The sequence below is a fragment of the Epinephelus moara genome, chromosome 3 (assembly GCF_006386435.1).
Source record: "Epinephelus moara isolate mb chromosome 3, YSFRI_EMoa_1.0, whole genome shotgun sequence".
Taxonomy (NCBI): Eukaryota; Metazoa; Chordata; class Actinopteri; order Perciformes; family Serranidae; genus Epinephelus; species Epinephelus moara.
The window spans coordinates 11847436-11871815 of record NC_065508.1 but is presented as its reverse complement, the minus strand read 5'-3'; the positions used below and the strand labels follow the sequence as shown (position 1 = coordinate 11871815).

Sequence of the window (24380 nt, the reverse complement as noted above, 5' to 3'; positions counted from 1 at the left end):
ACAAGCATGCTGCAAATATCCCGGGTGTTGTGAATTTATCAGTTTCTTTCATCTGGATTATTGCGCGCAATTGTCGGTTATCGCGCAGATTGCGCGCAGACGCACCAGCCGCTTTGAGTCAGCCGCTCAGACGCCCCCCTCCCCTCCTTGACAGCAACGGCCATCTGCCGCCTCTTTTTCAGTTTCAAACCCAGCAGATTATTTACCACAGACTTCTAGCTTCACTTGACACAACAGAAAAAGCGTCTCAGAGAGCAGCTGCGCAGAAAAGCAGCAGGAATCAGCCCGCTGTCCGCATATTGCGCTCAGCCAACGGGAGCCGCGGTCGCTTACATGCAACCCGTCTGCGGAGACAGACTGCAGGCTCATAAAGACGAAGCGGATTTGAATTAAGCACCGGATAACAGACAGCAACTGTGCATCTTTCGGTGAGGGAGGGAGGGGGAGAGGGAGGCAACTGTTTTGTATCTTGGAAGCCCTGGGTTAGGAGAGGGGGAGGAGGAGCGGAGAATGAGCTATTCTTGTACCAGCAGAGGCAACAGCCAGGACCCGTCAACCGCTAAGAAGCCTGCCGGTAATAATCCGGGCAGAGACACCGCAGGCACGGACAGCAGCAGTAACGGCAGCCCGAAGCAAACGGCGGCGATGAAAGTGAAGAAAGGCTGCAACTCGACCGACGTGGGGGTCCCGGTGACCACGGAGGAGGACCTGCTCGGCAGCGCGGTGATCACTCCGGAGGATGTTCTGGGTTTGCAGAAGATCACAGAGAGTAAGTTCACTGCTGCTGTGTCGGTTGTTGAGTGACACAAAGAAGGACAAAGGTGTTGAAGTGTTACAGCTCCTGTATGAGTCATGTATCACGTCATTACTGTGTCCCCTTATTTATGTAATCCACATAGGCCCTATTGAAACACATGGTAATGCATCACGGGAGCCCCCCTCTCTGGTAAATATTAACCTGTCTGCAGATGTGCATTAAACCTCCTCTGGTGACCTGTCAGCCTGGCAGTGCTGTGTAGAGGTTAAGTTTAGTGCTCAATCATGGAGGTGAGTGATGCTTGAAGAGGAGCTTTAAAACATCATGTGTGCAGTTTGAATAAGTGCAACCAGGCTGGAAAGACAGAGCTGTGAAGGAGTCCCAGTGCCAATGCAGATGACAGTTAACTGCTGAACATGCATGGCTTGTATTTTATCCTTTTAAGCGACACCATGCCGACACTTCAGGATGATTTTATTAGACTAGAAAGGTGCAGAGTGTGATGCCGGGATGACAGAGGGGTCATCCTCCAAAGCAGCTTGCATGTTTCCTTTGCATGAGTTCACATTTAGTTCAGTGCTGAAGTTTTCAGCTGAGCAGAGAATTAAAACACCCAGGTGTCATGTTCGTTTGTGTTTGTAATATCACATTTTTGTTTGTGTATGTTTTTAACAGATATCTAGATGACAGATGAATACCTCTTCTTGATAGCTTTGGATTTACAATAATCTTATCAGGAATGTTGTACACACCATCAGGAGAGTAAGAGTGCTGTTGTATCAGAGCTTTTAACTTAAGTAAAAATAACCATAAAGTAGGGGAGCACAGGGTTGGGTGTCCCCCTTTTTTCTTTCATTTGAATCCCTCAAAAACTGTATCCTCGATAGACCGAATCACATTGCTTATTTGGGTAGAAAAGCATCACGTCACGTACGTGAAATGGAATATCGCCGAGCAAGAGCTGCCTCAATGAGTTAGTTTTTAGCCACAAAAGGCTCACCAAAAAAAGAATCAATATGTTGCAGCCCCGCCAACAGCAGCACATCACAGCTTCCATGCTGGTAGACTTTGTTTATCAAAGATGTTAGCAAAGCAACAAAGTACATAAAATGAGCACAGCAGAAATATCAGATACGTTGGACCAACTTATTTAACTGTATATCTTTAAACATCACAGTTAGAGCTTAAAATGACAACAGTAATCAACTGGTTTGCGGATTTTATGTATCTTCACAACTGTATTCAACTGCCACTTGTCTATCCAGAAGTGATTGTTGTTGTTAGTGTGACATCATGATGATTTCGGTCCATGGAAGCCTAAAAGTGGAAGCATAAAGTGTCAGGTAGAAATGGAGTGACCTCACTCTCCTGTTTAAAAGATACGGACTGTCAATACGTTTTGTGCACTTTTAACTACCATCCCATGTGGGATTGGTTGTAACACAAAGTAAGGCTGGGGGTCCCTATGTCAAAATAAAAAAAATGGAAGCAATCTTATAAATGAATTTAAAGAGTTAAATTTAATGTAAACTTTCTATTGAGATGCATCGACCTAACCAGCTGCGTCAAGAGAACATAAGCAGGGAAAATCATCCTTGTAAGTGCATTTTTCATCCTTAAATAGCAAAACAAAGAACAACACATGTGACAACCAATCCTAAAGAGAATGTGACTATAAACTAACAATCACATGTTGTAGTATAGCTAAGAAAAAAACAATCTAAACTGTAGCTCTCCTTTCCTACGTTTAATGGCAACAGGGTTTCCCACACATCATTATTCGTGGTGGCCCGCCATGATTAAAACATCTGCCACCACAATTTAATTTTCTATTTTTGGAGCTGGACTGTTCAGTATGTGTGCTATCGATACTGTTCAGTCACCATCTTGTAATGCAGGGAGTACTCTGAGCGCACACAGAGCAGCAGAACGGCAGGTGCAGTAAGACTGAAACCATATCATTCATTATGCTGGGTCTAAAAGTTTGCTGCCACTCACAAACAGCTGCTCCTCTCATCCATCAATCCGATCAGCTCTGATCGGACTGAGTGATCAATTATCCTGCAACTCAAAACTCTTCAAACTACTGCTGAGGAAAAAACAGAAGAGTTCCGCCTGTGCTGCGTTCAGGGACCCGCTAAAACCTCTAAAAAGTCATCACACCTCAATGTGAAGTACCTCCTGATATGACCCTATATGTGACCTCTGACCCCAACTTTCAGCACCAACATTTTTTAACAGCGCCTCCCTAGGGAGCCAGGTCTAATCAATGTTACAACCAACCTGTTCTCCCTGCTACTTAAGTACAAGTGGCAATACCGCAATGTCAAAACACTCCATTACAAGTACAAAAATTGCATTCAAAATTTATTTGTTTATAAAGTATAAAGTATAGTATATAAACAGCCCCTGTGATTGTTATATATTATATTTTTCCATTATTGTTACTGACACATAAACATGTAAGTAGTATTTTATTGTTGCAGTTCATCAAGATGGAGCTAATTTAAGTGCATTATATAGTGTTGTTAGGTAGTTTAATTTGTAACATTGTGTCATATTGCAATAGCTGATAATGTATTTTGTTCTGTGAAATCGTAATCAAAAACTAACATAGTGTTTAGGCTCCATGTGTACAATCATTAAACACAAGTGGAGCTGCTTATTCACTGATGAAAAAAACAATTTAACATGTATTTTCATGGTTAAGGGCCTTTTCTGCCATTTGAGACATTTTTATTGCCACACTTAGTGTTGAAAAAGCTTCAAATAGCTCATTTTTATTACATATTCATCGTGTTACAATAAAAAAAGCTGCTGATTACTTATTAATGCAGTTTTTAATCATGTCACACCTCTAAATCTCAAACAAGCCTCTTATAGAGAAACACAGGGAGCGATAGCAGCCAAGTATCTCCTCTGTGCACAGCAACACCTACACCCATCACCAACTCAGGTCTTAAACCAGTAGTTAGCTAACAGGTGGCCAGCAGAGCATTGGACTATTTAAAGGCCAGTGTAATACCTTACTTACACAACACGGTTACATTAGCCGTTACGATACATACTGAGTGTGATAACATGCAAACACTGTCGGATTTCCTGCTTTTTATAACAGCGTGGGTGTTTAAACTCAGCAGCACACATTCTTATTTACTTCCACATGTACTGATGATCTTTTAACTCTCTTGAAACTGTTCCTGCAGCAAACATACCTTCACTAAACTCATATTTTTTCATCATATTATTTCTCGTTGCCTTGTTTTTATTACTTTTTCATGTAGGTAATACAGGAAGTTTATATGGTGATGAGTTAAGAGACTTCCCTCGTCCAGTCCAACATAATCACAGATTACTAGAGGAAGAGCTCCGGGGACATCCTTTGGCTCAGCTTGTGTTTTCCTTCTTTTGCTGATGGTCCCTGTAAAGTTGGTAGTTTCTTTAAAGGAGCGGTGTGTGAGATTTAATGGCATCTAATGTTGAGGATTGCAGGCTGCAACGAGCTGACACTTCTTCTATTTGCCAAGCGTACACTCCCGATTAAGATTCATTCAGTGTTCATTGTTCTTGAGGTTTTTACTGGGAGCCGAATTATCCGCTGAGGACTCCTCCTCTCCAAAACAAACTGATCTGGTGAATTAAACTGGTAGAAACACTGAATAAAGCAGTTTCACATAAAAAACCCTGTGTTTTTACGACACAGAGGGGCTTCTAACTGTGGTGGCAAATACAGAAACTTAATTTTTACCTCTATCCGCAAATGGCAGCTCCTGCGATTTTGGCCATATTGTGATTTCAATAATATTTTGATTAACTGTGCAGCCCTACCTTTCACTGCAGCTGTATTTTATGACATTTAGTACACGTGTCTATCTTTGTGTTTATAGCTCTACGTCTGCTGCTTGCAGTCCTCATGAGTGAGTCTATGCAGGGGATTGTTGTCCAGTTGCACAGCAACCGAGTGACGGCAACAATCGTATTTTTTCTGTCTCCCACGCTGGACCCTGTTATGGTCTTGGAAACTCTCACTTTCCTATATCGCAGCATCATCGCTGGAGGCAAGAGGAGGCATATGTGAATCACCACAGCAACGTGGATACACGCTTGAATCACTACGGCAACGTGAAGCATCTCCCTGTGGTTACAACCAGCGGAGCGTGCGTCTCTGCTCTCCCACACACTTCCTCCTCTACTTTCCTCCCTTTCTTTCTTCTCCTCTGCGCCCCTGTTTAACAGCGTGCTGTCACTTGTTGGATTACGTAGACGGAAACAGACATATGTACACACTTGCACTTGCTTGACATTGTTTGTAGCGTTCAATCAAAGCAGGAAACAACCTGAAGAAGCCACCGAAGCCCTTCTGTTGTTTTGTGACGCGTCTGTTTTTTTCCTGCTGCTGCACATTCTCAAGTGGCTGAAATTGACTCTCGAGATACAAATGGTAAAACTCAGCACAGCTCAGCCAGACTTGACAACAGTCCTGAGTCAAAAACTCTGCTGCTTGAAGCTGCCTGGAGCTTCACTTTCTGTCAGACAAATCCTCAGAAAAGTGACTTTTAAATATAGTTGCCACTAATCATTTTCTGCTCCATCCATCTGGTAAAGATTTGCATAGACAGAACAGGCTCTCTGCTCAGTTGACTGATCTGATCCAAACTTATGTTCTTAACTGAATCTTAATCTGTCGAGTCAGTGAACCCATCACGAACCTCGGAGCTGTAAGAAAGGCTCCTCTGCAGACACTTGTTTCTTTTAGTTAGTTACTGAGTTATTTTCAGTGTGATTATTTTTTCAGAAAAAATCAAATTGTTTTGTTTAGAGCTGAAATGATAAATTGATTCATCGATCAGTTGACTAATTATTTTGATAACTGATTTATTATTTAGCAAGCAAAAACTGTGAAAAAAAGCCAAAAGTTTCATCATTCCAGCTTCTTAAATGAGAGAGTTTGATGCTATTTTAAAATCATATATCATTGAATTTAAATTACCTTGGATTATAGATTTTTGGTCAAAACAAAACCATGTAAGACATAACCTTTAGCTATGCAGTGTCTCATAGACTAAACGATACATGTATTTTAAAAGATTATCTGCAAGGGAAGACCTCTGGCTCACCTGGTTAAGCGTGTGCCCCATGTGGGCTGAGTCCTCCGCCAGAGCCGCAGTTAAATTCCAGCCTGCGACCCCACACTGCATGTCATCCCCTGACATTTCTCTTTCATCTGTCCTATCAATAAAAGGCAAAACTTTGAAGATTGTCTGCAAAATTATTGTTATGCTATGTTCCAGTCAAGGTCAGGATTTCCAGCTTCACCTCTGAGTGTTCCAGATGCATGATGCCAGTCGTAAACTGACTGTAACAAGCTCGTGTTTCTTTGGCAAGTGTATCCAAAACTGAACTCTCAGTCGTGCGGCCTTCTTGCATATGTGAACGATCGTGACCAGCTACCTAATACATACAACATATTCTGGCATCAATATACAAGCAGAACAAGTTTTACTAAATGATAGGTTATATACTTATGTTGCCTTTTAGCTGGTGGTTTACCATTTACATTTTGCGCGTCCATGGGTGCTGCTATTGTTGTGTGATGTCAAACAACTGCTTCTTCATGAAGTCCAGGTATAAATTTGTCCTGAATTTACAAGTATGAACTCCAACTTGAAGTGGCTTTCCATGTACTGAGTTCCGAGTTGTCTAGTTGCAGTCCTAATTTTGTTTATAAAGTGTCAGAAACTGTGAAAAATGCCCATCACTGTTTCCCAAAACTCACTGCAGTGTTTTCAAAAATGCTAATTATGTCTTGAATATATATTCAATTACACAATATAAAATCTCACATTTAAAAAAATGGAACCAGCAAATGTTTGGCAGTTTTACTTGATAAACAACTTCAGTAATCAAGCTGCTGTTGATTAATGCAACTGAGTCTTTGAGGCTGATATTTACTCTGATTGAAGTGCTGGTGTTAGAGAAAAGCATAACATCAGATGTAGAGCTGCAACAATTAGCTGATTAATCGCTCATTAGAATTAAGAATGCATTGAAACAGCAATTGACAGATTTTTCAGCAGCCCTCCTCAGATTTAATTGATGAATTGTCTTGATATAGGAAAATACTGATTGACTGATGTATTATCTTCTATATCTTGGACACTTTGTAGTGCATCACCATACTTGTACCTCAGCCAATTCTAATGTACAGGAAAATCAATCAAGTTTTTAAACATGTTCTGGTTATCTGAGTACTTTTATTTAATTTCCAGTTAGTTTCAACAAGTTTAACTTATAGAGTGTAAAGCATCGTCTTTGTTGCTATGGTTACTAGGAGCCTACAGGGTAGAAGCATCAGATTTGCAGCAGTCTTATCTAGTCCCAATATTTTGACAGACACCTGGAAACCAATCAGAAGTAAATATATTCTATAGCCACAGTATGTAGGTGCATTTGGAAGTGCTCATCCTGAGTGCCTGAGCGCACCCTGGCACAAACTGGACCGTTTGTAAATTCGGAGCGCTGTAGTGCGCTGTTTGGTTGCTCAGAACACCACACTCTCAGAGTTTCAGAGCGTACTTTGGACACTGTGTCTGAGGAGACGAAGCAGGGTGAATGTCTCAGAAATAGAAATAGAGTGCTCCGTTTCTCGAACAACAGCCTGTTATTTTAGTGTAGAGCATCACATTTAATTTACGAACGCACCCTAGGTTTTAACAGGGGTTTGACCATCGCATTGTTTTTTAGAAATGTAGTCGATGTTGAGCTACATTCAGTCTCTGAGAAGTCTAAGAACAATCACCAAGCATCAAAAGAACACTCGCTGTCAGCCATACTTATAAACATCACTGATGTAGTTTCACAGCCTTAAATTACATTTCCTGAGTATCTTTAAAAGGATTCACAGTGGCGAGACTTTGTGTCAGCTGAGCGACAGAAGCACTTTCACAAACTCGACTGTGTGTGAACCAGCCTGTGGACCTGCGAGGCCTTTGGTGTCAAAGAAAAATAACCGAGTGATGATCTGTGGAAATAAATTCAGTTTCACAACCTATGAGGCCCAGAGCTCAAATAACCCACTTAGGCCAGCAGTCCTGTCAGCTTGTACTCTTTTAGCAGCGTGCTGGTGCACATCTGATGCAGTTAAATGCTCCGTACTGTGAAGTTAAATGAGGTAGCAGGTGATGAAACCAGGTCAACTTCATTTGCTTGTCAGAATCATTATAAGATGACACTGATGGGTCGTATAATTAGGGAAGGCCCAACACATATTGTCTACAACTCACAGATTTTCAGAGACTGTGTTTGCCCTAATGAGAGCGTCTGCAAATCTCAGCCTCTCTTCCCTCTCTCATCCTGTCCCTTATTTTAAAACCATCACCATTTTCACCACAGCACTGTTGCCATGACGCTGAGGTCACCGGCAAGCAATTCAGGTCAGTAAGACAGGGACGAGATGTGTCGCTCCTGTACACCTGCATGCGATCAAACTTTATCACAGTTTATTGTGCGTAGGAGAGGAAATTGTTAAATGTCAAGTGTTTTATTTTCAGCTGAATTTGAGCAAATAAACAAAAAAAAAAAAAACAAGTTCTGTTACTGAAAACACTTTCCTATAAACTGAATATCTAAATGTACACAAAAATCCAGTAATTTATTACACTTATTTGCACCCTGAGCGACCATGCATCTTTTAAACTTATCAAAGTGTAGTCAGCAACATTAAGTTGATGTGCTTGCTCGGCAGTTCGTCTTGTGGTCGGATTATCTTGCTGGCTTGTCAGTCTCCTCCAGGTCTGTGGTCTGTGACAAAAGTGGAAGTAAAAAAACTGTTTATTAGATCTGATAAATGTCAGCAGGCAAGGGTGTTTAGAAAACTGCAGCCTGAAAAAGCTAACGTCATCGTGCATAAACATGCGTTCATATGCAATGAAACCTGTGCATACAATATATGGGCGTGTTGGCACTCCATAGGCGCACATAATTTTAATAAAAGTGTTATCTGGTCTCTCAGTCCAGGTTTAGTTACAACTCTGGACTAATGCAAGATGGAAAGCAACGGATTGACATTGACTATTGATGAAATACTGAATTTAAATGTTTAAAACTGTTTTGAAGGAGGGAGGATTGCAGTAGGGGCACTGGGGTGCCAGGTAGTACTGTGTTTACCATTTGCAATGCCACCCACTACAAATTCAAGAATGCCTGAAACTCTGCATGTCCACATCTCCACCCACACCAAATAAAGTGCAGCCAGAGAAACCAAAACCAATATGTTTCCAAAACCACTGATGAATATAAACAAGAAGGGTTCAGTGCAGATGTGTGGAGCGACTACTAGAATCATCATGCTGGTGTGATTGTATGCATCAAAGTGTTCAATTGAGCATTTATGTCATGCTTTAGAGGAGATTTCAAAATACTGAGATATCATGTATCACAATATAGCCCAAAAATATCATGATATTTGCATAATTTGTCTCCCAGCTGTACTTTCAAGTCATGAGTGTGCATTTTAAACATGAATAAAAATCCCCTCTCAGTTGTTTTTGCCAAGGCATGTTGACTTGAGACTAATGATCTGTGAGCACAGCCTTGCTAAAAAATGCATGATTTTCGTAAAAGCAAGACTGAAGGCATTTGCACACCCAGCCTGTATTTTTTTGTATTTGTTTTTTGAATCCCTCATTTGATAAAAATCGTTGCCCGCAGAAAACACTAGGTCGATGACTTATTGTTCTATTAATTACGAAAATTTGCGATATAGGCAAAATGAAAAGACACATTTGCTCCCTTCCTTCTCTCCACTGGAGGTACCTCCCTGGCTGTCACCACTTCTGGCCATGTTTTCCATTTGGCACTGCAGCTACTTGAAGGGCCCGAGCTATCCTCCCTCTATGTCTCCTGTCTGTTTGCGGTCCTCAGCCTCTATTAAATCCTCTTTCTTGTCATCATCTTCCGCCTAAATATTATTGTCTGTCCTGTTGAAAGTAAGCTATCTGAGTTCCTCACTGCTTTTTGATCAAACAATGCAGAAAATCAAACCTGTTGAAAACTAATGGTGGTGAAAGTTACTGAGTTTGTGTGTAGACACGATTGACATGACATGAGGTCTTATTTGTTTTTAAACATGCAACAATTTCAGACAAAAAAATATGGAAATGGTGTCCAAAGACCCTGAGAGTCTACAGTCATGCTGGCTAACATGCTAACGTTTAGCATCAGATGTTCACCATCTTAATTCAGCGTGATAGCATGTTAACATTTGCCATTTAAACAGCTCGATGATTTCTGCATTACAGCTCTCTTTTTGTTCAGTTTCAAAATTCATAGTGACTGACAATGCATATTTTAAAAAATGAAAATGATGACATGGTATTTTAGAACAGCTTCCTCTGGGTGAACTGCTTCCTCTAATTTGGCATATTTCATGCTCAGGAAACCACCATGTAGGGAGTTTCATTTAAGAATTTCAAGCAATGGAGCAACCCCAGTTTCATCCCAGTCTCCTTTCTTCTCGCTGCTTTAACGCTGCCTCCTCCCTCCAGTGACTTACTGGATTTGCCTTCATACAATGAACTAAACTGGATTAGTCCATGTGAGCTGTGTTGGGCCTAATTGCCCCCCGCCTTCCGCTGAACTGGTACCGACACAGACCAAAGTTGCGCCGTATTCATGTCATATTTTTATCATTCTGTTATACTGTAATGCCCTTCAGGTTCAGGTGGAGGCTGCGTTTTTCGTATTGGGAAGAGCTCAGCCAATGCTCAATTTTCTTGTTTTGTTTTGTTCTGTTCTGTTTTGTTTTGTTTTTGTAGAAGTTGTGTCAGTGTAAACACTTACGAAATCCTTTTTTTATCAGTAAAAACTTAAATAAAATCAACTACAACAGAAATATGTTTCACTTGAATATTAAAAAATTGTAAAACATAGTTAGATGGAATCAAATGTACATAAAAATGCAGCCAACAAAACATAATGTCCTGCTAAAACCCGTTCAGTCTAAGTCGAGATCAGCCAAAAAAATATCAGCACAGTGATATATTGGTAACTCTATTTGTCTGTTTTTGATCAATCTAAAAATTGCACAGTAAAATATGCATGTGGATGTCTCAAACAGCCTCCTATGTTTAGTTTATACACTGTTATGCTTACAATACTTTATCATTTTGAAACATTTGAAATACTGACTAGATGGATGCATATTTTTTGTTGTTTTTCCCTGAGAATTTTTACAACAGCTTGTTTATATTATACGTAACGGTGAATATATTTTATAACAGTGCACATACACTGGTCTTCTGCTTTCTTGTCTTGACCCTGTCTTTCATACAGTGTATTTACAGGAGCATCTTAGTTGTCACGTTGCAATGAGAACAACGTGTGTGTGTGTGTGTGTGTGTGTGTGTGTGTGTGTGTGTGTGTGTGTGTGTGTGTTTGTCCACATGTGATGCTCTTGAACCTGACCTGGTACTTACAGCACCGACTGCCGCTGTGTGGTGAGCAAGGGGGCAGGAGACAAAATGTGTGGTTTCCATGCCAACAGGACAGAGGGCTCCAAGTGGCAGAGGACCAGCCATATACATTAGGCTGGGTTGTATATGCTAGAGAAGAATTCACTGAGCTGAAGGGGAAGCTTATAGCTCATGTGGGATAAATGGAGTTGTTCATGCCACGCCATGCAACGCTGGCAAAATGAACCTACAGCTGAAACAAACCTGAGAGTGAGAACTGAAACACAATCGCACAACGGGCCTCATGCCAGAGCGTTGTCACATTCTTACATTAAATCTTACTTGCTTGTCGCATTCACCAAACTCTCAAGTGCTCAAACTTGTCACAAATTGCCACCTGTTCATGAGATTTTAGCTTTAGCATATGCTGATGCCAATTAACTTGTTATATAAGGCTACCAGTTCTGCTTTATATGTGGACACGTTTCATTCACAACTAGACTGAGAGTCTACAGACATGTTAGCAGCTCGGTTAGGCTGCACTCAGGCATAGAGGTTAGGCCATCTTATTTTTACATGGATTAGTGTATAATGAAGTATAAGGTGCAATCCCAACATGCAATGTCCTCACATGAAGACGTAGGGTTGCAGGAGGATTTAAATTGACTGAAAGTTGTCTTTACTTTAATTTTAAAAACCCACAATCTAAATAAAACTTCCATGACTTGCTTTAAAATCAATGCATCACATTTTCACACAGTCAGGTTGAAGTAAATGTGTATCCTACTTGCAGGGAGGTGGCAACTTGTAACTGTGGAAACTTGCAGTGAGGATGGACCCACCCACCTGTAGCTCAAGTGGGACAGACTGAACTAGATCCCATTATCAATGTCAGCTGTAATTGTCGCCGGCATGCATGTTGCGTTTATAAGCCTTTAATATGGTTTCATGAGCCAGTGATCTTAAAACCTCATACTAGAAGGTTCCTAAGATGTGTCGCGTCCCAGCGTTATCTGGGTGAACTGCTAAAACGAGCTCAGAGCTGTTTATTTTGGCTGAATCTAGGTCATGTGGTGCAGTATGTGTTGAACTGTGGACCTGGTGTGGTCGGTTTAGCCAGTAAATTGGTGATTTCTATCATGTCTGTGGTGAGCAGACAGAAAGGATAAAAAACGTCACTGTTTTGATGTGTGGTACACAGTGCGTCTCTTTTCTGTCTGTGCTGCTCTATAAGTTCACTCTGGTGCTGTCAATAGTCCACCTTGCAGCAGCTTTTAGGGCTTTACCACAAAGTATTTATTACGAAGCGTTGAGGCGTCATTGCTTTGTCATTAATATACTTTCTAAAATTGTAATCCTTAAGATCTCAGGGCAGGTTGATCAGGTTACTGGTGGTAACAGAGTTATTACAGACAGGGGACAGGAATAAATAGGAACAAATAAATAGAAATACATAGAAACTGCCTCTGTCATCAGCTTCAAATCCAAAATGTTGTCATATTGGTCGTATTGGTTTTAGTTTTCTTGAGAGACTATCTCTACCATGTCTCCTCTCATCACACCAAAAAACGCATGAACGCTCTAGTAAACAAACACAACTTGTGCCTCTCAACTCCTCCCACCTCAACTGAAATTTTGTCTCCTTCATGTTGCCACGCTCGGCTCAGCAGCATATTGCCCACAACCTGTCAGACACAAGTGGCTCCTTAGTCTGTTTATAAACATGATATTATGTTAATCACGTTGTCATATTGCTTATACCAATGCAATACAAGTTGGATCTAGTGCCCTGACACCATAGGCACAGGTTGCGGATATAGGCTAGTTTTTAATTTGGCAGAATTTGTCATAATGACACTCAGCAAGCTTGCATAAAATCAAACTAGTTTAAGCTTGTACACTAGACCGGATGCAAATTTGCAGATCAGGGGATACGGAAGGAATGTCCCGCCCTGCACTCCTTATGATTGGCTAGTACTTGTTGCCTTTGTTGGTTGGATTGGTAAGGTTTAGACAAGAGCAATGGGATTGGTTAGGGCTGTCCTAGGATTACCAAAGTCGCGGAATGGACTGATAAAACTGGATATCAACCCAACTGTCGCAGCAAACTCTTGAGCAGCTTCTTCGTAAGAAATAATATAGAAGAGCAACTGATGTATCAGTGTACAATGTAACCAAACTAACCTGTGTTGTTTAAATAAAGAAGCAAATCAGCAATCAGTTTTTTCCCCTTCATGCCACGAGCAGTCATGATCTGATTCCATGCTGCAAAACTACAACAAAAAAAGGCCATGTCTTGTTTTGTAGACACATTATAGAGAAACATGGTGATCTGCAACATGGGTGATAATGCTTTTGCTTTTCCTGTAACTGCTCCATAATAAAGCCACTACAAAGTTTTTGCAGACCTGGAAGAAGACAGGTGTGTCTGATCATAAACTTGTCTGTAAAAGATTTTAAAATTATTAATTTTACCCAACTGTGTGCAGGATTTTTGGTTCTTTCCAAGGGCACATCTGTGAAACACTGAAGAAATTTTACTCTTTACTTACAGAATAAATTTTACTACACCCATCAGAGATGACATGCACATACTGTATGAGATGTTACTATAAGTGAAAGGTGTCTGCCGGTGAATACATTTGTCCAGTGATGAGGACATGAAGTCTGAAGTCGTTGCAGGATTTATAGTTGAAACCTGCTGATGTTAAAGTTTGGAGAAGTGGTTTGCAGACGAGCATCCTGTTTCCAGCAGCGTCTGACCGCTGCAGAGTCACTGTAACACTCACAGCTCAGCTTTGACTGTTTACAGTCTGCTGCATCATTCAGCTTTGACTGTTTACAGTCTGCTGCATCATTCAGCTTTGACTTTGATGGCCAGACACCTCACTGCACACTTTGAATTCTCAAGGGTTGTCTTTTGTTTGTATCGGACCTCTAAACACACACACAGACAGAGACACACACACACAGACAGACAGAGACACACACAAAGCCTGTCTGGAGGTGTTTACTATCACAGCCCAGAAGGAGAGCTGACAGTGATAAACTGGAGTATGTTTGTGGCTTCATTAGCCTCTAGCAGCAAGTTACACTCCTTCTGTGCGTGTGTTTGTGTGGGTTTGTGTGTGTGACCTGAGGTAACAGACTGCTTGTAGCTTATTACAAACACCTCAGGTTTTTTGAGACGCAGTGAGAGCACACACAAATGGACGACGAACTCTCATTCAAACTCAATGTCCTCATGGGACTTCATTAGGAGGCTCAAAGGCAACTGTTAGCACTCAGTTAGAGAAGGGACAAGGACACCACCAGCTGTGCCACAGTCTTTTATACACGTGCACACGTACACACACGCTAATGCAGAACTGTTATCAGTGCTCCCACTCCACGCAGCCATAGATGATGTATGTTATTAATTAAAAAGATGTGGCTGCTGAGGGTGTTGGTTTCATGTGTGTGTGTGGAGGCTGTGAGAATCTTCAGGTGTTGTGCAGCAGTGTGTTCAGTGCTGTACGCAGAGCTGATGTGTTCAGAAGAGCCGACCTCAGCATTCAGACTGACAGAGGAGCAAAGGCATCAGAGCGTCACGAAGAATCAGATCAGCCCTGTCAGGAACACTCACCTCGTACAGTAAACGCAGTCGACAATGTGCTGTGACTTCAGGTTAGGGATGCACCGTCTGACTTTTTCAGTCTTGATACCAATACCTAGACTTTGGGTATCAGTCGATATAAATAGCCAAGTACCAATCTGATACCAGGGTTTAATTAATAAGCTGTATGCTTCACTGTCATGGATAGATTACTGGATGGGTCGTCCAGGCACAGGCCCAGTGGCCTTAATTGTCAGGAGCCTCCCCGGTCACCTGCAAAATGTCACTCAAATTAACAAGTACGTAAAGTGACAAATAATGACCACAAAGAGATGCTAAAAACTGCAAAGAGACTCAAAATGACCAAAGAAGATACAAATATACCTCAAAGAGACACAAAATAACCACAAAGAGAAAGTCTGTTTGATTAGGATGTATTTATAAATATGTAATTGTGTGATTTTATCATTCTTTTTATTCACATTGGAGCCGTCATTTTATGTCCCCATGCTATGACCTTTTTATGCTATTGTTAGTTGCTAAGTAGTTTGTAATGTAATTGTTTGTCTGATGTCTAGTGATGATGACTGAGATCTCACTGATGTCAGCGATGGTTTACAAGTACATCATGTGATGACTTAATGATGCCGGTGCTATGAATAGCCACAGCTGAGCGTAACTGTTGGTTGCCAGGTGTAATGAATCAGCAGTTATTTTCAAGTCAAGCGGCCGAAATGAGCTTCCTCTGTGGGGTGGCTGGGCTCAGCCTTAGAGATAGGGTGAGGAGCTCAAACATCCAGAGGGAGCTCAGAGTAGAGCCGCTGCTCCTTTGCGGCGAAAGGGGTCAGTTGAGGTAGTTCAGGCATCTGAGCAGGATGGCTCCTGGGTGCCTCCCATTAGAGGTATTCTGGGCACGTCCCACTGGTGGGAGGCCCTTGGGCAGACCCAGAACACGCTGGAGGGATTACATATCTCACCTGGCCTGGGAACGTCTCAGGTTCCCTCAGGAGGAGCTGGAAAACATTGCTGGTGAGAGGGACGGTGCTTTGCTTGGCCTGCTGCCCCCGTGACCCGGCCCTGGAAAAGCAGATGAAAATGGATGGATGGAAGCAACATAACATTCAGACTCATCATTTAACATTACAGCTAACTCACCGTGGCATTAATAGCAGGTTGGTGCTCCTTCAAGTGTCTCTTCAGGTTGGTTGTATTCTTTTCACCTAATTTGTAGCCACAGGGCGTCTCTATGTCTACGTAAGTATGTCCATAGATCAATTCTTTTTGTTCCGACCAACCCCTTTTTTGCATTGAAGCCATTATGTTGCTTTCATTAACTCGCTGCTGGTTTGGGATTCTGGGAATCTGCACACATCCCTCACGTACAAGTGGGCAAAATACACAGTTTGACTGTCCGATAGCCCACCACTTACATTTAGGCACCTCAACGAGAACAAAACATACATTTCATCACAGTTTTTAATCATCAAACACCTGTTTTTAGCTCGTCAACGTCTTATTTTAGTGAAAAAAAAGGTTGTTGATGACCATTTTAGTCACTGCCTCAAGTGAAACGTCATTGTTTTTATAAATGTATTTAAAAGTTAGATACTGACTCAATCAATCTAGCAAAAACTGCATTAGATTTACAGTTGGGAGCTGATGGCAGCATCTGGAAATGTCATGTTGTCATGTTTTTTGGTGGGAAGCTGTCAATGTGTCATACAGACAGCTGGTGGGTTGATTGGCCAGCCGGAGCTGTCGTCATCAGCGATTAAATTATCCTGATAGATGTCTCCACTAGTTTTTTAGCAGACAGATGTGGTCATCTTACTGTCAGCAGATTCAGTGGACGCACTGTGTGTCATCATCTAATCTGTGTGTCTAATCTACACACATTTACTGACCGTCATCCCAAATGTATCTATAATTTCTCCATGTGAGCTTTGTGGCTGTTGGTGTGAGGCTAGAAAGGGAGCAGGCCTCAGTGGAGATGATGATGGAGAAATGTTGCAGTTACACCTGCTGGCCTGCGGTATCATCGGATCAGGCAGGAAGCAGGAAGTGTGTGTTCTGCTGGGGAACCCTAATGAGCATTGACACTGCCTGGTGAGGGCAGGAAGGATTAGAGGAATAAAAATAACTCGCTTCTCGTTTTTACTGGGTGCTTGTGTGTGTGTGCATGTGTGCGTGCCTGTGTTGTCCAACAGTATTTGTGAGGAAATGGCTCCTTGAACACAGTCTTACATTAAGATTCATGTCAAAAATTCACATCAAATGGTCACAGAGAGCTTTTTAATACATGAGTCAGCTGTCAAAAGGTGAAGTGATTTAAAAACGAAGAAACGACTGAAGTAATAAGATTATTTGAATATGTTGTTCATTGCTGCAGGGCTGTTTTAGTTGTAATTATGTGAATGTTTGAGTGTATGTTTCAGCCACCTTAAGACGATTTATTTTCTTATTTCAGTTTGTTCATGCAGAGGATTGAATGCAAAGCAGCTCTTGAGATTACGACTTTCTCACTGCGGTGCAACTAGTGTTTGTTTGGAGAATTAATTCTCTTTGTTTGTTTGCAGCGGATAAGTTTTGCTTTTCTTTATGTCAAACCAACATTTTAACCAATATTTTATTTCAGTCGTAATTTCAGTGATCTAATAGCTCTGCTCAATATGTTTATTAATAAAGACAGTAAACATATTGAAAAGCTGGCAAATATATGGGAGCAAATGCAAGACTTAAGTATTTCAATTTTGCCAGCTACTGAAATTTTAAGACCACTGAATTCTTGGCATTGAAATGTTTTGCTTTGAAAACCATGCTCTGAATTCACCTGTTTGAAATTGCAATATGACATTTCTTGATTTGCAATTTCAGGAAATTTTGTTAATTTTGTTAATTTTTTTAATTGTATGAAGGCTGAAATGACTGCCCTAACCTGTGTAGGCCAGATTTTGCTCTTGGAATTTTTGGGGGGTTAAAATTTTTGGATCTGAATTTGACCAGTCAAATTTGAGCAACCTGAATTTATCTTTTTGATATTCTGCACCTTGAATTTTTTGATCTAAATTAATGAGCACTGAAAAAAACATGTATTGGGGGCGTTGGTGGCTTAGTGGATAGAGCAGGCGCCCCATGTATAAGGCTGTTGCTGCAGTGGCACGGGTTCAACTCCAGCCTGTGGCCCTTTGCTGCATGTCACTCCCTCTCTCTCCCTCTTTCACACTTGACTGTCCTATCCATTAAAGGCTAAAATGCCCCAAAGTATATCTTAAATCTTTTTTTTATATTATAACTTTAAAAGGCGAATTCAGTACAAATAAATTTAGATACATGGTTTTCAGAGTAAACTATTTCAAAGCTATGATTTCAGTGGTGTTTAAAACTCAATATTAAGTATTTAAAGGGTTTAAATTCAAACACTTCCGTACAAATGAGGTATTCTATACTGTCATAACAAGACAGTGAAGTTCTCTGATTGGTGATACCTTAGAAATATAAACATGTTTTAAATATTTTTGCATTCAACAAAATACGCAAACTGCTGAGTGCATCAGTGGTAGAATAACCAACTTTGCCAAAGATAAAATATAACCTCAAGTTTGCTAAATGAGATCAGGAAACATCTGGTCAAAGAATAAGTAAAGAAATATCTCTGCTTTCGATGCCGACTGTCTCTCAGCTATTGAGGTCAGCCTTACTGCTTCTCACTTAAACATTGTCCAGGAAATGAATGTGCTTTGTATGTTATTACAAAAAAGTGCGTCCGTTGTATTTGTGTCTAAACTGTAATTCTCTCTCCTCTGTCTCTCTCTCTGTCTCTGTCAGATTATCTGTGCAGCCCGGACGAGAACATTTACAACATTGACTTCACCAGGTTCAAGATCAGAGACATGGAGACGTCCACAGTGCTGTTTGAAATCACCAAACCTCCATCCACAGGCGAGTCAATGAGCAATTTCTTTCGCTTCACTTTTATTTACCTTGAGAATACATGGAGTAAACAAACATTATAAAGCAGCTTCATACATGTAGGCCAAACAAATGCAGATTTTTTCCGTAACCCGGCACTTATTTTAGTCTTCTGGGTTGTTTAATATTGTGTTTGTTGTACCATGTTTGTTTTCAGTCAACCACAGACAAGCCAAGAAATCTCTCCAAATAATTTATTTCATTTTATTCTGTTTATGTTCCACACAAACTGATCCTCACCTTAGACAAATCAGGGGAGAAGAGGGACATTGACCCTAACGCAGGCCGATTTGTCCGTTACCAGTTCACCCCTGCTTTTCTCCGACTGCGGCAAGTTGGAGCCACGTAAGTGAGAACGTGTGTGAAACTTTATTTACAAGGATGTGTGTCTCTCTGTTTCTTCTCTCTGTCTGTGATTTCTCTGCCTCACTCACCTTTTCTCTGTCTGTCTGTCTGTCTGTCTGTCTGTATGTCTTTGACCCTCCAGCGTTGAGTTCACAGTTGGAGAAATGCCGATTGAAAACTTCAGGATGATCGAGAGACATTATTTCAGAGAGAAGTTGCTCAAGAGTTTTGACTTTGAGTTCGGCTTCTGCATGCCCAGCAGCAAGAACACCTGTGAACACATCTATGAATTCCCACCTCTCTCTGAAGAAATCAGTAAGTCTATTTTTTTGCTTTGTAACTAATTTGGTAGAATTCTTGAATATCAAGATAGATGTTTTCTGTTGATTGAATTATTTATTTCCTTAGATTGTTTTGTTTGAAAGGTTTTTAGAGTCCTAAAGTGGTGTAAGTGTCCAATATTTCACAAGGAGCAGTACTTAGAGGCTATAGCCATGCTAGCAGCTCTGTGACGCTGAACTCAGGCATGCTAACATGCTGATGATAAGCAGATTGCCATGAATCTGTGTCAGAGCCCAAATGCCGAGGCTGGACTGGCAAGTGGGTGAAAAACAAGTCTTTTATATGGAGGATATCCTGGAAAGGTAAGATGGAGGTTGGCAGGGATCTTGGCAGAGGTAAGGTCTCTGAGGGGAATGGCTTGGCAGATGGTATCCAGGATTGCGAGCTGGCTGACGGGCTTGGCAAACTGGCGAGGCATGTAAGCAGGCAGGTAGTCCGGGACATAAGGAGAGCAAGTGTAAGGCCTTTCAGAAAGCAGGTAGGCAAACAAACTGACAGAGACAGGCAAGTTGAACTACTGTGTTGAAGGAGCTGGGAGCGTTGCACACATTGTGTTTCCATCGAGCAGTACGGTACACTTCAGTTTGGTACGCATTTTTTCTGTTTCCACTGTGAAAAGTTGTACATCAAGTGTGTGTGTGTACACTAGGGTCTGGGTACCATGTCTGAAAAGGTTACTTTTGCCTCCAAAGGTACTATACCGAAAGTGTTAGGTGGAAACAGGGCTTATAGCTCAACAGTCGAGCAGTGACTAGCTGCTCGTGCAGAACACTTGTAAAATAGAGGAGATGGCTTGATGGCAGAGAGAGAGGGGAAGGGAACGAGCAATCAGACAAAACTTAAGTGCACTAAGCACACCTAACTCAAACAAAAGGCTGAAATAAAATTCGCCTCACATGCAGCGGCAGGTGTCACAGGCAGGAGTCACAAAGGAGGGGTTGTGACACACTTAAGCGTGTTAGCCTGCAAACATTTCCTAAAAAGCACTAAAAACAAAGTAAAGCTGAAGCGAAAAGAAAAGTCATTTGTTTTGCAGGTATTTTATCTTAACTCAGAGTGCTGCACAAAGTGAAACTTTGACCTGATGTTGGCGCAATATGAAACACTGCAAGATAAAGAAAGTGATTAGATGAATATCCGTGCCAGATTTCATTGCAGTGCATCCTAAAATTGTTGAGAAATTTCACTCAGTACCACAGATGTCAACCTCATGCTGGTGCTAGATCACCAGAGTCAGTAGGATTTATTGTGTAAGGATAATCAGTGAGTTTTTTTTCCAGAACTAGGTCAATTTTTTTTAGCTTTTACAACGCGAGTAAAGGCATCAACCAATCACGTCACACCTATACAATATGGAGGCTCCACAGTCCAAACCAAGATGGCAAACTTTATTACTCCTTTCAACCCTAACAAAGGCTGCATGTAGCCTACCAGAGCCATTCTTTCACTTCTTACCTTTCACAATAAAAGCCCAAGACATATCCACTGCATTACCATTTACCAGAGGGAACTCAAATTCACTTAGAGCATTTCACTGAAAGGAAACTCAATAAAATAGCCTACAATAGCTCAGGCTATGCAGCAACTTACCTCAGACAGACTGCCAGACGCTGCTCTGGGTCAATAGGATCCAGGTAGTTGTCATGAAGTGTTGGAAGCTGTTGCAAATGCATTTAATCATCTTTTCACCCCCTCAGATTTATCTTGGGACCCCTTGGGAGGGTCACTACTCCTAGGTTGGGAACCAGTGCTCTAACAGCAGTGATGTTTTTGTGTCTGCTCCCAGTCAGAGAGATGGTCCTGCACCCGTACGAGACGCAGTCCGACAGCTTCTACTTTGTGGACAATAAGCTGGTGATGCACAACAAGGCGGACTACTCATACAACGGCGGGACGTAGAGAGGACGCGCTGACACGAGAGACAGGTGGATGTACGGACTGACCAGAGGGACGATCAGAGTGCGCTGGTGGAGTTAACATCGTGTCAATCCAGTCGTCCCTCTCTCTTTTCATTTCTCTCCTTCTCTATCTCTACGCCATCCAGAGAACGCCCATACAGATGTGTCAGTTTCAATCTGTGTGTGTGTCTGTGTCTGTGAGCACGTGTAAGTTTGGCAAACGCACACAAACGCACACACAGTTCACAGCTCGGTGTGGCGTCGCTGTAACAAAGCATTTTTGTAACGTGATAAACCAGCAGGTAAACAACTTTTTAGAAAATATGGGATGGTTTTTCGCTCTCTAGCCACGTCATGAAGTGAAAAAAGAGGAAACTCTGTATCTTGATAGAAATTATTTTTTTCATTCCTGTACATGTTAGGGTTAGGAACAAATATTGCATCTAAAAACGTGTGTTTTTAGGACTTGAATAACAGTTTTTGGGGAAATGATTTCTCAGATTCAGTGTGTATGTGTGTGTGTGTGTGTGTGTACTTTGTGTGACTGTGTGTCCATAAGTATGTCAGTTTGAGGCATGATGACTGGTCTGGTAAAAATAAATTAATTTAAATGTCAATAGTGTGGTCATCTGGTTTGCAAAGGTCAAATAGATTTCCAAAACACATTAGCACATTTTCTACACGTTGAGCTGTGGTTAGTTCATCAGACCTGTTTTCTGTTTCCTTCTCCTGTTATTCCTTATTTATTTCTGGAGTCGTGTGACCTGTGTTAACCCTAGGGCGTATATGTCTTTATTGTATTTGCTCGAAGCACAACATCTCTACAGAGCCCACCATCAGTCAAATTGTAAAGATGAGCTGATCTGATGTGACCATAACCGTACTTTGTCATTTGGGTACTAGTTGGACTTGCAGCCTCATATTGTTTTGTTTAGGTGATACAAAGGTTGTTAAGTTGTGTGTCTAAGTTTTGCTGTTTGGAAACTCCTCCTAAGAGAGAAAGGGAAAACTTGCATTTGTAAATGCGGATATTTTTACAGTCAGAATTGTGTTGCAAAAAGCAGAAAGATTTGGGGTAATGTAGCAGAAATCACCCTTAAATCTTGTATATTTTTTTGTTCTGTGTGCTGTCTGTTTCTGTGTCAGTGCTCGTCATGACTCTTATGTCCTTTTGCTGTGTCTCTGTCATCTCATTTCTGCCTCGTACATTTCTGTCTCATTGTTTTCAGACACATTCCAGTGAGTTAGGACCTGAGTGTGTTGATCTCTTTTTATTTGAGGGCATTCATCATACAGAGAATCAGTAACTGAACTGACTCGGTATGCCTCTAAATCGTAATATGCACACTTCTCGCTGACTCAAATACAGTAGTTCTCATTTTTTTCTGCAAATCTGCACATACTGTTTGATTTGATGCACTTAAAAGTCAGTTTAGTGATTCTGCTTAAATTGCAGTAAACTCTGGTCATCTGTGAAAATGTGCAGTCAGTTTAAAAGAAATTACTCAAATGCACCTGTTGTGTGATCAAATCAATGCAAAAAAAGGGTGGAAAATTATTCGGATTGTCATTGGCTCAATGTGATTAAAATCTGGTGGACTGTTTTTTTGGGCCTTGTTAGTGACAGGGAATAAAGTAGCAAATGTGCTTAGGACGGGGCTCCAATTGGACTCTGATTGTTAATCAGAGATAAAAACCGATTGACTTAAATGTTTAGTTTTAAATAAAAAAAGAACCGCAGATATGTAGAACAGATTTATTTATAACTGATTGTGACTCGTGAACAAATTATTTTGAACTGATGTAAAGTTTTTGAAATGTCGGTGTGACTGAACAAAAGTTAAATCAATAAAGATTTACGGGACATTTTGAAATATCACAGTGTGTTGACTGTTAATATCGTGGGTGTCAGCCATAGACTGTACATAAAGATAGACAATACGTCTCCACTTCCTTCCAAAGTTGAAGCCAAAATATCACAGATATGGTTGCTGCCATCTTGCGCTGTTGATGTCATTATGAGCCAGAGTCTACGCAGTGGTATATCGAGGTCCCACCCATACATTCATCCGACCAATTGCAGGCAGCACCATTGATTACCATCACACACGGCTGTCAATCATGACGTCAAACCCCTTTTTACAGCATCACATAACTAATTAAAGCCAAGAACATCTGAACATACATCAGCATGATAACAATAACCTATAATGACACTAACCATCATTGGGAAAAATTTATTTGACTTGTACTTTGATCTTTTAGTTTGGCTCGTGTCCCGTCCACTAACAGAGGAGGCGGGGTTTATGACTTACACTGCAGCCAGCCACCGCGGGGCAATCGAGATGTCACGGCTTCTCTGTTGGAGAGCTGTCATGTTGTCCCTCTATATTATACAGACTACAGTGTCAGTGAAAGAGAGAGTTTACACGTTGTTCACATGATAATGCTTCATTTCTAACCATAAAAAAAGGTGTGGTACACAAATGTTGCTGGAACATCTCTTACACACGTCAAGTTTATTACACTCACCTGTAATAACCAGACTAGACAGTGACCTCCACTACAGTCGTTCACTGTCGTATACAGCCTCTTATCTCAAAGTTAAACCTTCACCATCCTTTTCATCTGTAATCACTGTACCCAATACTAGTAACACCTTCCTGCTACTGATTAGTGCTTTCTTAATGTTGGTTTTTTTAACGTTTGAAGCTCCTATTGAGGTTTTTGAATGAAGCTTCAAATTCCTGCTGTCATATTTTATGATGTCAGCCCTCCCCACCCCCTAAAACAAAATGAAATATTCTTAAACAAAATCCTCAATATGAATAAAGTGATTCCTGGTTTAAATAAGTTAGGCTTTTTTTATTAGATCAACTTTCTTTGATGAATAAATTTACTTAATGGTGCTTCGTGAATTCCCTGTTAGTACAGGTGTGTGCCTCCGTTTGTGTGGGGCAAGCAGTCGAGCTAAACACCAACAAATGGTATAATACTTATAATGTCAGTGTAGCCTAATATTT

At 41.1% G+C, this 24380-nt stretch overlaps 1 protein-coding gene across 1 annotated transcript; it reads left to right on the top strand.

Annotated features, from left to right (window-relative positions):
* Window positions 1-207: 207 nt before the first annotated feature.
* On the top strand, window positions 208-24301 carry unc119b (unc-119 homolog b (C. elegans)). Its single transcript, XM_050039299.1, has 5 exons — window positions 208-769; window positions 18629-18742; window positions 19018-19117; window positions 19260-19432; window positions 21246-24301. Exons 1-5 carry the CDS (start codon window positions 511-513, stop codon window positions 21356-21358), a joined length of 759 nt encoding a protein of 252 aa, XP_049895256.1. The 5' UTR covers window positions 208-510; the 3' UTR covers window positions 21359-24301.
* Window positions 24302-24380: the final 79 nt, after the last annotated feature.

Bases quoted from the DNA above. Each gene is read 5' to 3' on its own strand.
- unc119b (XM_050039299.1), top strand. From the start codon at position 511: ATGAGCTATTCTTGTACCAGCAGAGGCAACAGCCAGGACCCGTCAACC. The intron at 770-18,628 runs GTAAGTTCACTG...TGTCTCTGTCAG, and splicing joins TTTGCAGAAGATCACAGAGA to ATTATCTGTGCAGCCCGGAC. The intron at 19,118-19,259 runs GTAAGTGAGAAC...TTGACCCTCCAG, and splicing joins CTGCGGCAAGTTGGAGCCAC to CGTTGAGTTCACAGTTGGAG.